This window comes from Podarcis filfolensis (genome assembly GCF_964270895.1).
Source record: "Podarcis filfolensis genome assembly, chromosome: 13".
Classification (NCBI taxonomy): domain Eukaryota; kingdom Metazoa; phylum Chordata; class Lepidosauria; order Squamata; family Lacertidae; genus Podarcis; species Podarcis filfolensis.
Window position 1 is genome coordinate 15147744 of NC_139615.1, and position 12382 is coordinate 15160125.

Genomic DNA, 12382 nt, shown 5'->3' on the forward strand with positions numbered 1-12382 from the left:
CATCCACTCACTTTTTGTGGTGCATCCACACATTGCCTAATCCAGTCATTGCCATCTAGTATTTTCCCCGCAATTCTTCCAGTTTTCTGTAGACAACAGAAAGTCTGACTTTTCCTAAAAGTAGCTTTCCCAGAAGGGAAAAATAGCAGAATTTCCACAAGTGTAAATGCCTTTAGTGCTATTCTTACTCCTCTCTAAAAAGGCAGAGTTTAGACATGGGCAGCAACATAGTGTGAAGAAGATCCTATGAGAGCTCAGCACATGTTCATTACATCAGAAGTGTGAAATCTTTTGCAGACTGAGGGCCAAATTGTTTTCTGAGAAACCTTCCAACATCTACATGCTAGTGGTGGATAGAGCCAGGAACAAAAGTGGGGGTGATAATGTAAACATTACAGTACAGTACACTACAGTAGGCTACTTTCTATGCACATCCACACATCCCTCTCTGTCCTCTACCCAGGCAAGCAAAAAGCACTTTTGCCTCTGGCCCTGTCCATCACTAGTGTGTGGCCCCTGAAAGATTGCCCAGAAGGGATTGTGGCTGCTAGAGGGACCACAAAAGAGCACCTCCCAATATTGGTTGGGGGCCTGAGCCACCATCCTAGGGATAATCAGGTAAAAGCTGATTGATAATGGGAGATGTACAGCCGGTTTACTAGGGCTTAGCAGCCAACTGCACAATCTTAAGAACATAAGAACAGCCTGCTGGATCAGGCCAGTGGCCCATCTAGTCCAGCATCCTGTTCTCACAGTGGTCACCCAGATGCCTATGGGAAGCCTGCAAGCAGGGCCTGAATGCAACAGTACACTCTCCACTTGTGATTCCCAGCAACTGGCCTTCAGAAGCATACTGTCTCTCACCATGGAAGCCAGGCATAGTCATTGTTGCTTGCATCGACTGAGCATGAATTTGTTTCTGTGGATCTAAGCTAACTGAACTGAACTGAGAGCTAAAGTTTGGACAGAGATAGAGAGGGATTGGGAGATAGTGATGAAGCTGAGAGTGAAGAGGATGAGCCCTAAACAGCAAGCTTCTAGTTCTTCTCCCTGTAATATTAATTAGCTGTTGGGACACCTTTTGAATTTATTTATTTTTGTTTGATATTGGACCACAATGATGTTGGAACATCTTAAAAACTCTTCACAAGTCTCTAACCTAGCAATTCATTCTGATAACAGAACTGAACTATTATTCATGCCTAGTTTGTGCCTAAAAGGGGAAGAGATGGAGCAAGCTGTTTCTGCAGAGAAATAAGGTTCTTGAACATACACAACTTTTCTGATGGCAGTGGCTGTATAGGTCATGCCGCGATTTTGTGTGATACCCAAGACATTATTAGAAGGATCTGGAGCATTGAAATCAAAGTGTTCTGTGAAGCCAGTGGAATACTGTGCCAGGGCAAACTAACAAGAGAAAGACAAAAAAGGGAGTTAATGAATAGGGCTACCTGGTCTCCAGAGGTCCAAGAAGCAATCCTATACCCTCTTACCTGGGAAGAAGCCCCACTGAACTCAACAAGACAATTACTTCTGATTAGAACATAGTAGATTGCACTGTAAGAGACCCTTAGTGAGTGAAACCTGGGAGCTGGCTGAAGTAGCAGGCCAAGCTCCTCGGAGTGCGATAGGTTAAGGTCTCGTCCACACTTCCATTTGTGCCACAGGTTCTAGGCATTTGTGCCACAGGTTCTAGGTCTGTGATTTGTAGGCACGGGTATGAGTGGTTTACTTTTTTTTGTCCCACCAGTTTCCCACCAGAAAACCCGCTGTTTGCCACTGAATCTAAGGAAGTGTTTGGCTTTTAAACATTCGCTCTGATTCAGCAGTAAAACATGGGTTTCCCCAGGGAAGGTGCAGAGACACACAAAAAAGTGCTTGGACACAGACCTGGAAAGCCTGGACCTGTGCCTAGAAAGCACAGAGCAAAGGTAAGTGTGGATGAGCTCTGAGGTTGACTCTTCAGGGGAGGTGTGGGAAACCTTTGACACTTCAGATGTTGCTAAACTACAACTCCAAACAGCACCAGCAAGCATAGCCAATTCCTAGGGATGGTGGGAGTTATAGTTCAGCAACATCTGGAGGACTAAAGGTCCCCACACCTCCAGGTCTTCAGGCAGCGCTCTGTCACATGATCTCATAACCAGTCCTTTTAACTGGAGAATAGAAGCTAGAAATTTCTGCATGCAAAGCCTGCTGCCCCACCACTGACAGAGGGCCTTGCATGCGCCGCAAGCAACACTTGCAGGATTGTCAAACTTTACAATTAACATGTGGTATTAGTGCAGTTTCCTGCACAGGGTTCACAGCTGGGCGGGAAACCAGTTACTTTCATCAACAGAAAAAACACCCCTTTCCCTCTTGCATTCACAAGTGACAGAGGGCTGGTTAACAGAGTGTCCTGCTAACTGACATTGTAGCCTACCCAAAAAGTGATTCTCTGTGGTGGCATTGCACCAGGGGTGGAGGAAGGGGGGTGAGATGGGTGCAGGCTGCCCTAGGTGCCACCATTGAGGGGGGTGACAAAATGCTGGGTGGCACTCACTGCGGGGCCTGCAGTGCGCCCGAGCCATGCATCTCTCCTGGGAGAGACGTGGTGGCTTGGGCGCATGCAGGCTCTGCACTGTCCAAACAGTCCGCCCACTGCCTCCCCCCCCCCCAGCTGTGGGCAGCTGAGTAGGAGGAGGCAGGCAGACTCTGGAGGCCCCACGGTGCGCCCCGCCCCTATGGGTGGCTCACCCTGCCCCTGGGCGCCCCGCCCCAGGCGCCCGAACGACGCCCGAACGGCTTCCTCCGCCGCTGCATTGCACAGAGAAACAGGTAATGTTGAGCTGGTTCTATACTTGGAAGTGGAATGAGGTGGCAAAATGGATTGTACCACTTTCAGGCTACAAATTTGGGGGTTCCACTTTTGATTGTGAACACAAACACAGAGCACCCAGCAAACAAAATATGAGCACAGCTGGAAGAAAGATTCTAGCCTAGCCCTTTGAATGCTATGCTGGCTTTCTGTTTGCAGGGAGGGAGTTTAATTTTAAAGTAGGTGTTGTTGGACTCACATGGCCATCAGTCCTAGCTAACATGGGATGATGAAAGTTGCAATCATGGATTTCTTCACTATGGCTTTAAAGGCTCCTTGCAGTTTTGTCCAATAACATACAGAGGGAGCTAGGCTTAGGAAAAATCCCACCTGTGGCTTCTGCTGTATCACAGAGGGTGTTCTTCATGCATGCAAGTTTTTCATAATATCTGTGCAACATGAAATCCATATCCCCACCACCATTTAATCAGGATTTACTCTTTCCATAGAAAATAAATTAAATTAAAAACAAACTTGTTACTATCAATCCATCTGCAATATATTAACAATCTGTTTGCAATATTATGTCCCTATCTGGAAGAACCCTAATTTGAATGTACATGAACTTTGCCAAGGAAACTCTGGGATGTTTTGCCGCTGCAGACACATTTCAATGTCACATCAGGAAGCCAGTAATTCTGTATGCTGGTCCCATTCAATCTATCAAGATGGAAGAAACCCAAACATGAGAATTGTGGGGGTAAAGATGTGGCAGTGACAGATCATCTGGCATGCAGCTCTAGCATGTATCAGCTTTCAATTCACTGATAACATATGACAGCCACATGAACATTAAAAAGAGAATGCAATGCAACGCCATGCATGCTACTTAGATCCTTTGATTTTAATGAGTCTACTCTGAGCATGACTAACTGGATCTCACCCAGAGTTCAAAGCACATTCTGAATGCTCTAAACCACTTTTTAAGTTATGTGTCTGCACACAGCAGGCACGTCCCAAACCTAGTTTGTTTTCTGTATAAAATTGGAGACACAGTTTCACTCTAACACCCCAAAAGGATTACATTTAGAGTAAGGAAACAAACTGTCTGCTCTCAAAAGAGCCCACTGCCAATATGTTTCTACATGTCACTATTCTGGCTACAACTCCTCAACCCACCTAAAAACCACAAACTCAAACTAGCAACTCATGCAGATATGCAAGAGACAGCCTTCTCCAAGGAGAGAGATTTGCTGTGCCTCTGCACTGGGACTGACTGGTGGATGTAACTACAGCCAGCCAATGGTGCAACGGAAAAACCTTTGGAAGGAGGCAAGACTGAAATGAAGATTTATGCAAAGATGCAGCAGGCAGCCTTATCTGTGGGTGAGTGCTTTGCACTCACAAAAAAACTCTCATGCTTAAAATAATCCATTTAGTACACTTGCAAAAGCCCTCCTACTAGTTGGTGGAGCCAGGAATGTAGGTTTTATATGAGGAACTGAAGTGTTGCCAATACCCACAGCTAACAGAAGGTGCCTACCTGGGGCCAGTGCTGGTCTTCCTCCCCCCAGGAAAGGACTGACCTCCCAAAACACAATAAGATTGCATGATGGTGCCCTCCAGCACCCCCCTCGTGTCCATTACCCGCGTGTTCCTGCCAGACAACCTCTTGATGACCTCAGAGACAAACCACTTCATTCTTTCGAAGTCCTGGTTACTGACGCTGCCTGAGCCATCAATCAAGAACACAATATCTGTTGGGTGGGTAGTGCATTCTGGGGGATACATAAAGGAACATTTCAATCTACCTTATATCCAGTGGTGTGGTGGTAAATTCTGAAAGCTCATCATGACAGCCCCCCACAGCCACACCGCCAAAGAGAGTTTATGAAATCCCCAAAGGAGAGTCCAAAAATGCAGGCAGCTGAGTTGATCCATTCTTACACACACACATGCGTACACCAAAGTTCAACAATACATAGATTAATACCCAATTCATTAGGATCAGCACAACTTCAATCCTATGCACAGTTTCCTAGGAGTGATCACTATTAAGCAAACCAACTTAATTTTCACTTCCTGAAACAATTGCAAACCAAAACATGCCATCCTTCTAAACTTGCACTTCTCCAAATTTTGCAGTGCAGTTCTCCAACCAAGCAATGTGTACATAAATGTGTATATTAGGGGAAAGTGTGCATAAAAATACATATATGAATGAAAATAACATGTAAAATGCATTAAATAGGTAAAATTGCTTGCAAAAATGTGTACAGTGGTACCTCGGGTTACATACGCTTCAGGTTACATACGCTTCAGGTTACACACTCCGCTAACTTAGAAATAGTGCTTCAGGTTAAGAACTTTGCTTCAGGATAAGAACAGAAATCGGGCTCCGGCGGCGCGGCGGCAGCAGGAGGCCCCATTAGCTAAAGTGGTCTGCAGGTTAAGAACAGTTTCAGATTAAGTACGGGCCTCCAGAATGAATTAAGTACTTAACCCAAGGTACCACTGTATATTAGGAGAAATCCATGCTAAAATGCTGAAATTTTTTCATAAGGACTTTGAAACATGCAAACACACACACACACACACACACACACACAGAGCGCACTATGGAAATAAGGAGAACTCAACTTGAAATTTGCAAATTGAGAGTCCAAGAGAGTCCAAGAGAGTCCAATTGACAGATTCACTCATCCCAAAGTCTCACCTGGTAAGATCTCTGGAAATTGCTGGAACTTTTGGAGCTTTTGATCCAGAAGGAAACAGTAGCCGTTCAGATACATGTTTGTTCCACAGGCCCTGTGTACTGTGGGGCCGCACACCTTTCAAGTGAACAAAGAGGGAGTTTTCATGATATGTTCAAATTTGCTGAGTATGCTATTTAACTAGGAGAGGATTTTAATCTGGGCCCATTCAAACTCAATTCTTTCCCTCCAACAATGCCGATTTCCCACCAGAGTGCCAAAAAGAGAGAGAGAGAGAGAGAGAGAGAGAGAAGAATTTACCAAGATTTGAGAATCTCTGGCAACCAAGGACAGACCAAGGGACATATTGACAGCATCTATAGGCCCTGAAAGAAATAATAGTAATCATGCCGAGATTATTAATCGTTAAGAAGGGAGAAGAACAACTATATTAACTCAGTGGCAGAGCATTTGCTTTGCACTCAGAAGGTATCAGGTTCAATCCCCAGCATCTCCAGGTAGGGCTAGGAAAGAACCTTTTCTGAAACCCTGTACAGCAGCTACCAGACAGTACTGAGGTAGATTGATAGGTCCTTGCCCTAAGGGGCTTACAGTCTAAAAGCGGGTGCAGGGAAACAACAGAGGGCATGGGGAAGTGGAAACAGAGATAAACAGGGGGAGACAACCTGGTACCTTCCGGATGCTGTTGGGCAGCAAGTCCTGTCATCCCTGGCCACTGACCATTCTGATTGGGACTGATGGGCATTGGAGTCCAACAACATCTGGTGGTCATCAGGTTGGCAAAGGCAGCTTTATAGCAATCTCAGATCTGTAGGGAAGCCTCGCTCTGACCTCAGGCTACTATAGCCTTACAATTTAGAAACTATTCTCACTTCCTCCTCTTTGTCGCTTCCCACTCATTTCTCTTGAACTGAAACTCAGACATCCTACCTCTCTCAGACAATCCAGTCCCAAATTCTGTAAAAAAAAAACTTACTCACTCCTGCAACAGCGACCACAAGCCCAGGCTACCCTGACCCCATACCTCCCTCTCCCCTCTCTCTGAGATAACCTGGACCACCATTTGGCTTTTCCCAGATAGGACCAGCTTCATTTGAAACTTAGAAGTTACCTACGTTGGATGCTAATCTCCGTACAGGCACTTGAACTGTAGGTGCACCGGTAAAGTTTACCAATTTCGTTCACTCGTCCATGCTGAAGTGGGGCACCGACAAGCACCCTGAGGTGAGGGGGGGCAATAGACAGGTGATTAGTATCTATACAGTGACACTTTATGATGTAACCTGAGCCAGGTGTGGGGAACCTTTGGCCCTTCAGGTGTTTCCGCAACTCCCATCACCACTGAGCATTGGTCATGTTTGCTGGAGGCTGTTGAGAGTTATAGTTCAGCAGCATCTGGAAGGCCATGGGCTCCCCAGTCCTGCCCTAAGCAAAGAAAGAAAAGACAGTGCTCTGCCAAAAGGAGCTCACGAGACAACAAAGAGAGAAGGGAGAGAAGGGAGTGGCCAGCCAAGAAAACAAAGAATGAACTTGAGCCAAACCAGTTACTTCAGTTTTGCTTCAGCTGAGAAACAGCACTAAGGCATCAGGCCAAAAGCTGCTCAGACAAGGTGGGCTTGGGAGGGAGAGGGAAGTATGGGCAGGGGGGGGTCCATGCATACAGGTAGGGGTGGGAGAGAAATTACATTCAGTTTGCATTTTAATAAGAAATGACCTAATTCACATTTCTTGAACCAATACATGGACTGAAATACAGCTATCCTTCACAATTCACATGTCTGAAAATTTCACAATGCAGTCCTCCATTAAAGTAATGGGTAGAATTCAAAGTAGCACTAATTTCCTTAGTGCTCCATCAATGTGAGCATTTTTGCTTGCCTGATGGAACAATCTCCCCTCTCCTCACTCCACACACTGTTCTGGGGGTTTTCCAACCCCATCTCTGAGCCAATGGGGGGGTGTATGGAGGAAGAGAGGGGAAAGAACCATCACACTATCAGGACTTGTTGTACTGACTCCCACCAGGTCAACTATTTAGTTGAATCTATCCCAACATGCACAATAATGCATATAAAAGGGGGGAGGTGCATAAAAAGCCACACATTCATGAAAATGCAGTTCAAATGCACTACATGTTTCCTAGTATTAGTCAAAGCTGCATGGGAAAATGTGATTATTAGAACTTTGCACCAAAGTGTTGAAGATAGATAGATAGATAGATAGATAGATAGATAGATGATAGATAGACAGATAGATAGATAGATAGATAGATAGATATGTAGACTGCTACAGAATTTAAGATTGGAGAAATGAGAAACAGAAATTGAAATGAACAGATTCATCCATCCCTATAGACAGTGGCGTAGCGTGGGGGGTGCAGGGGGGGCGGGCCGCACCGGGCGCAACATCTGGGGGTTAGGGTTAGGGGGCGCAAATCCACGGGTTAGGGGGCGCAAATCCATGGGTTAGGGGGTGCAAATTACTTGCCTTGCCCCGGGTGCTGACAACCCACGCTACGCCACTGCCTATAGACAGAATAGCACGAAAGAATCTTAACAGTCATTCAGGAGAAAAGGAAAAACGTGAAGCAACTGTGGGTGGTGGAGCTGAAGAAATATAGGTTGCAAGTAAGGGAGGAAAGCCTAGGAAGTTAGGGGTCAGGTCAGGCCACTGAAAATGTCACAATGCATACAAAAAGTGTTGCCAATTAAGGGCCTTGCTGTTTTTGTTCCCCAGTGCCATTTGCCATTTTTTCATCTTCCTTCCGAGCCCTCCTCCTATGTTTCCAGTAACCCTGTCCCTGACACCGAATCAGCTTCCTCTTACTCATTCCTGGTCTGTGCCACGCTGCTCCCAAAGCTCTGAGTTCTTATCTGAAAGATGGTTGGTGTAGCCACATCCACGCTAAATCCGCAACACCACGACACCAGCACTGCAAGAGTTAAAGGGACTCTCAGTATACCACTTACACACACACACACACACACACACACACACACACACAAATGCACCCCATTCCAGGTTGATTTTTTAAAAATATATATTTTGTCTTTTCCAGATACAACAAGAAAAGTGGGGACCCATACCCCGCAAGAGAGTACATCAAAGTTACTGCTGTAAGGTGTTTAGATAGGTCATCATTACACATACTAGTTGAAGGTTTATTTCTATAGATCTCCATGAGATGCTGGAGGCCTCTATTCATGCTCATTTTGAGATACGTAAGAAATAAAGATAAATCAAGTTGGATAAAAGGCATCTGTAACAAACGAACATTTGTCAATTTGCCCATGAAAATCAAGTCCCAAAGTTTTTCCAGCCAAGCCTCAAATCTGTATCCAAGGAATACCAATAGTTGGTTATAGTATGCTGTGGTGCAACGGTCATGAGACGAATAATAAAGTCCTTATGGAAAAGTCTGAGGCATCTGAATCAACCCCTCCAGGTTAATTAACCCAGAACAATTACTATTGTTGCTCAGCACTGGAATTGAGTCAAGGCTCAGATCCAGACTTCAATCTAGTCTGAAGACAATGTGTTAAGGCAGGGCAGTTAACAGCATGGTTGGCCCTCCAGATTTTGCTGGACAACAACTCCCATCATCCATGGGATGATGCTACCTGGGACTGATGGGAGTTGGAGCCCAACAACATATGGAGGGCACCACATTGGTTATCCCTGGAGCATGTAATGAAATACTAAAGGCAAGGGCAAGTCCTCATGGAGCTGAAAGCAATTGGTCTGGGGAATGCATGCTGCAGGAAATTATTTACAGTAATTCAAATTTACATTCCTACAGGAATCTCAAAAGGTTGCTACAAGCAGGGCCAATTTTTGTTTTTTGGTTTTTTTAAAAAAGAAACTTTCCAGTTCTCATCAAAATTGCCCAGTTTTTCTCACATTCTATTCATTTGATTGTACATAGCTTCTCTCTTGGACGGAGAGAACACACAAAGGACAGAGTTAAGGTCAGAGTTGCCCCTACTCTGCAGCACGGTCATTGCGTGAATTGTGTGTTTGTGGAGCAAGTGAGGCTAGAGCAAATTTATTTCAAACAATGAAGCCGTTTCAAGCAGGTGAAAAGAAGTAGCAGGAAGCTGCTTCTTTTTTTAATGCTGCTTCTGGAGAATGCAATGAGACAATAACTTTGACTATCATACAGGGCTGTTGTTTTGCAACTAGGTTTCACAAGAAATAGATACACTTTGGTTTTTTTTCTGATCTCAATTTGGACCGAGCAGGTTGCTTTTTAAAAGCATTTGGATGAGCACCCACCCACCCCAGTTCACACCCTCAGACTCCCTTGCTGTTATCACTTACCTGTGCCCAGGTAAAAAAGAAGTGCTGGGAGATCCATGCCTAGTATTATTTAGACTGGGATGAAATGACCAGTGGAGAAAAGAGTAGAAAAGCAGGGTGCCCAGCAGGCAATGGAGCTGCTTTGAAGGTAACTGGCAGCTAAACAGCTGAATACATAAAGTACAGAAGTGTAACTTTATCTGATACAGAGTCTGAGAAGAAAGCCCAGCCCTCAAGGGGAGGGGGGCGGACTAGAACAGATTGTGTGAGTCAGAAAGTGTGGCTACTGGAAGGGGATGGGAAAATGAGCGAAATGGAAAGCCAGCAAGATCAGAGGCCAAAGAAGAGAGGGCCCTGAACTGCCGTGTTAATAAAAGGAGGCTTTTTAAAACCCCCGACAGCTTACGCTGGGATGAGAATAATTGGACCTGCTTGTTGAATTCTCTCTCACACATGCAACTAGTTGTTTTGTTTTATACAGGAAGTTTAACAACAAAATTGAAAGAAAAAGAAAACATCAAAAGCTCACATTAAAAATATAATGACATCCATCTCAGTTTAAACATATTAAGCCCCATTTGCACTGTACATTTAAAGCAATAAGGTAAAGGTAAAGGGACCCCTGACCGTTAGGTCCAGTCGTGGACGACTCTGGGGTTGTGGAGCTCATCTCGCTTTTCTGGCTGAGGGTGCCAGTGTACAGCTTCCGGGTCATGTAGCTAGCATGACTAAGCCGCTTCTGGCGAACCAGAGCAGCGCACGGAAACGCCGTTTACCTTTTCGCCAGAGCGGTACCTATTTATCTACTTGCACTGTGTACTTTCAAACTGTTAGGTTGGCAGGTGCAGGGACCGAGCAACGGGAGCTCACCCCGTCATGGGGATTCAAACCACCAACCTTCTGATCAGCAAGCCCTAGATAGCATACCACTTTAAACACTTTATATCTTTCCCCAAGGAATCCTGGGAACAGTAGCTTTTTAAGGGTGCTGAGAATTGTTAGGAGACCCTTGCCCCCCCCCCAAGAGTGGTTTAACAATCAACCCCTGTTTCCAGGGAACACTGCATGAGCAGATGGGCAGCTGGAGAACTTGTAAAGAATTGCAGTCAGCAGTGCAGTAGAAAGAGCCTTTGATTGTTCAGAAGCCAGCCAGCGGGGGAGACATGGGAGAGCTTGAGGAGGAAAAAAGTGCCTCAGAGAAGGCTGAACTACAGGCTTTTGGTGAGAGGTGAGAGTTGCTGCTGATAGATTTCTTCACTCCATATGAAGAAAAAGGTCAAGAGGAGAAGTTGGAGGTGTGTGCCTCTGCAAGCAGCCAGCATCTGGACAAGTGGCTGTGTAAGAGAAAGGTCAAGAGGAGAAGTTGGAGGCATGTGCATGTGCAAGAGGTGACTGGGAAGAGGAGTTGCCTTCAAAAACCTTCTTTCGAATTTCCAGCACTAGTAGAATCTGTGTTGTCAGTGCATCTTCAGCTCAGGGGGCTACATCCATGCCATACTTTTAAAGCACATGGCTTTTATTGCTAAAGAACCCTGAGAACTGTTGTTTGTGGAGGGAGTTGTAGTTCTGTGGTGAGTAAACTACAGTTCCCAGGAGTCTTTGGTGAAAGCCATTTGCTTTAATTGTGCACTGAATAGGTTTTAAGGTGTGGATGTGGCTAAGGTCTCACTGACTCAGAGGCCTCAGCAAAAGTACAGAACCCCCGGCCATAGGAGCCAAATTCTAGAAGACAAGGTCCCTTTCCCCCCCACACACAATAAAATACTTGAGAGGGCTGCCCCCCCAAGAGTTGGTGGGCATTGTCATTCAAATGGTCACATGCACTGCATCATGTGATTGACTGGGGGGGAGCTTACTTGGGCCCTCCAAGCTGGCACCCCTTTCACCCCCAATGCCACTGGAGTCAATAGCTCCTGAAACTGGCTGGGCTCTTTTAAACATAGGTTTCACTTACATTCTGAGCTGTCCAGGATGTTACCTCCTTTGCTTTTGCCTTCTCTAAATTTGATGTATTCCTTCCCTGAATTTTCTGTGAACTCTGCACTCTGACCATAGCTGTCAACTTTTCCCTTTTCTTGTGAGGAATCCTATTCAGAATAAGGGAATTTCCCTTTAAAAAAGGGAAAAGTTGACAGCTATGACTCTGACAGCCTGACCTTGTTCCATTGGACTTCTCTGCTTATTGACTTTGAACTCCTGGAACCTGACCCCCAGTTGGCCCAGTCTTACTTCCTAGACTAAACTTGGACTTCCAGGATATTATTTTGTATACTCGTTATCTCTTTCACACCCACACCCACACACCACTGGGGCTGGAACTCCTCAGCCCACGACCCCCTACCCAGAATTGAACATTGACCTGTCCTTAGGCCACATTTGCCTCGCACATTTAAAGTAGTAAAGCAGCATTCTACATTAACAGCTTCCTCCAAAGAATCTGGGGAACTGTCGTTTGTTAAAGTTGCTAAGAGTAGCTAGAAGACCCTGTTGTGCCACCAGCCCCCATCTGTGCGATGAGATGCTCTGGCAGTCCCTGCAACCCTCTGCACCACCTTCCTTCTCTTAATAA

The 12382-nt window shown here is 45.5% G+C and overlaps 1 protein-coding gene across 7 annotated transcripts in view; it reads right to left on the reverse strand.

Moving 5' to 3' along the window:
- Positions 1–11857, reverse strand: part of LOC310748394 (integrin alpha-X-like) — a 32546-nt gene extending 20689 nt beyond the window's left edge. For 2 of the 7 annotated variants that reach the window (XM_083584141.1, XM_083584140.1), the window contains exons 1-7: positions 9835–10001; positions 8341–8446; positions 6630–6733; positions 5815–5879; positions 5517–5631; positions 4448–4578; positions 1274–1407 (exon numbers count right to left, since the gene is read on the reverse strand). In XM_083584141.1, the coding sequence (XP_083440267.1) occupies positions 1274–1407; positions 4448–4578; positions 5517–5631; positions 5815–5879; positions 6630–6733; positions 8341–8446; positions 9835–9871 (692 nt within the window). In that variant the 5' untranslated portion in view covers positions 9872–10001. Of the gene's footprint in view, positions 1–1273; positions 1408–4447; positions 4579–5516; positions 5632–5814; positions 5880–6186; positions 6467–6625; positions 6734–8340; positions 8447–9834; positions 10002–11767 lie in introns of those variants that run through there. The other 5 variants (XM_083584142.1, XM_083584145.1, XM_083584143.1 and 2 more) reach the window with 5 other exon arrangements.
- Positions 11858–12382: the final 525 nt, after the last annotated feature.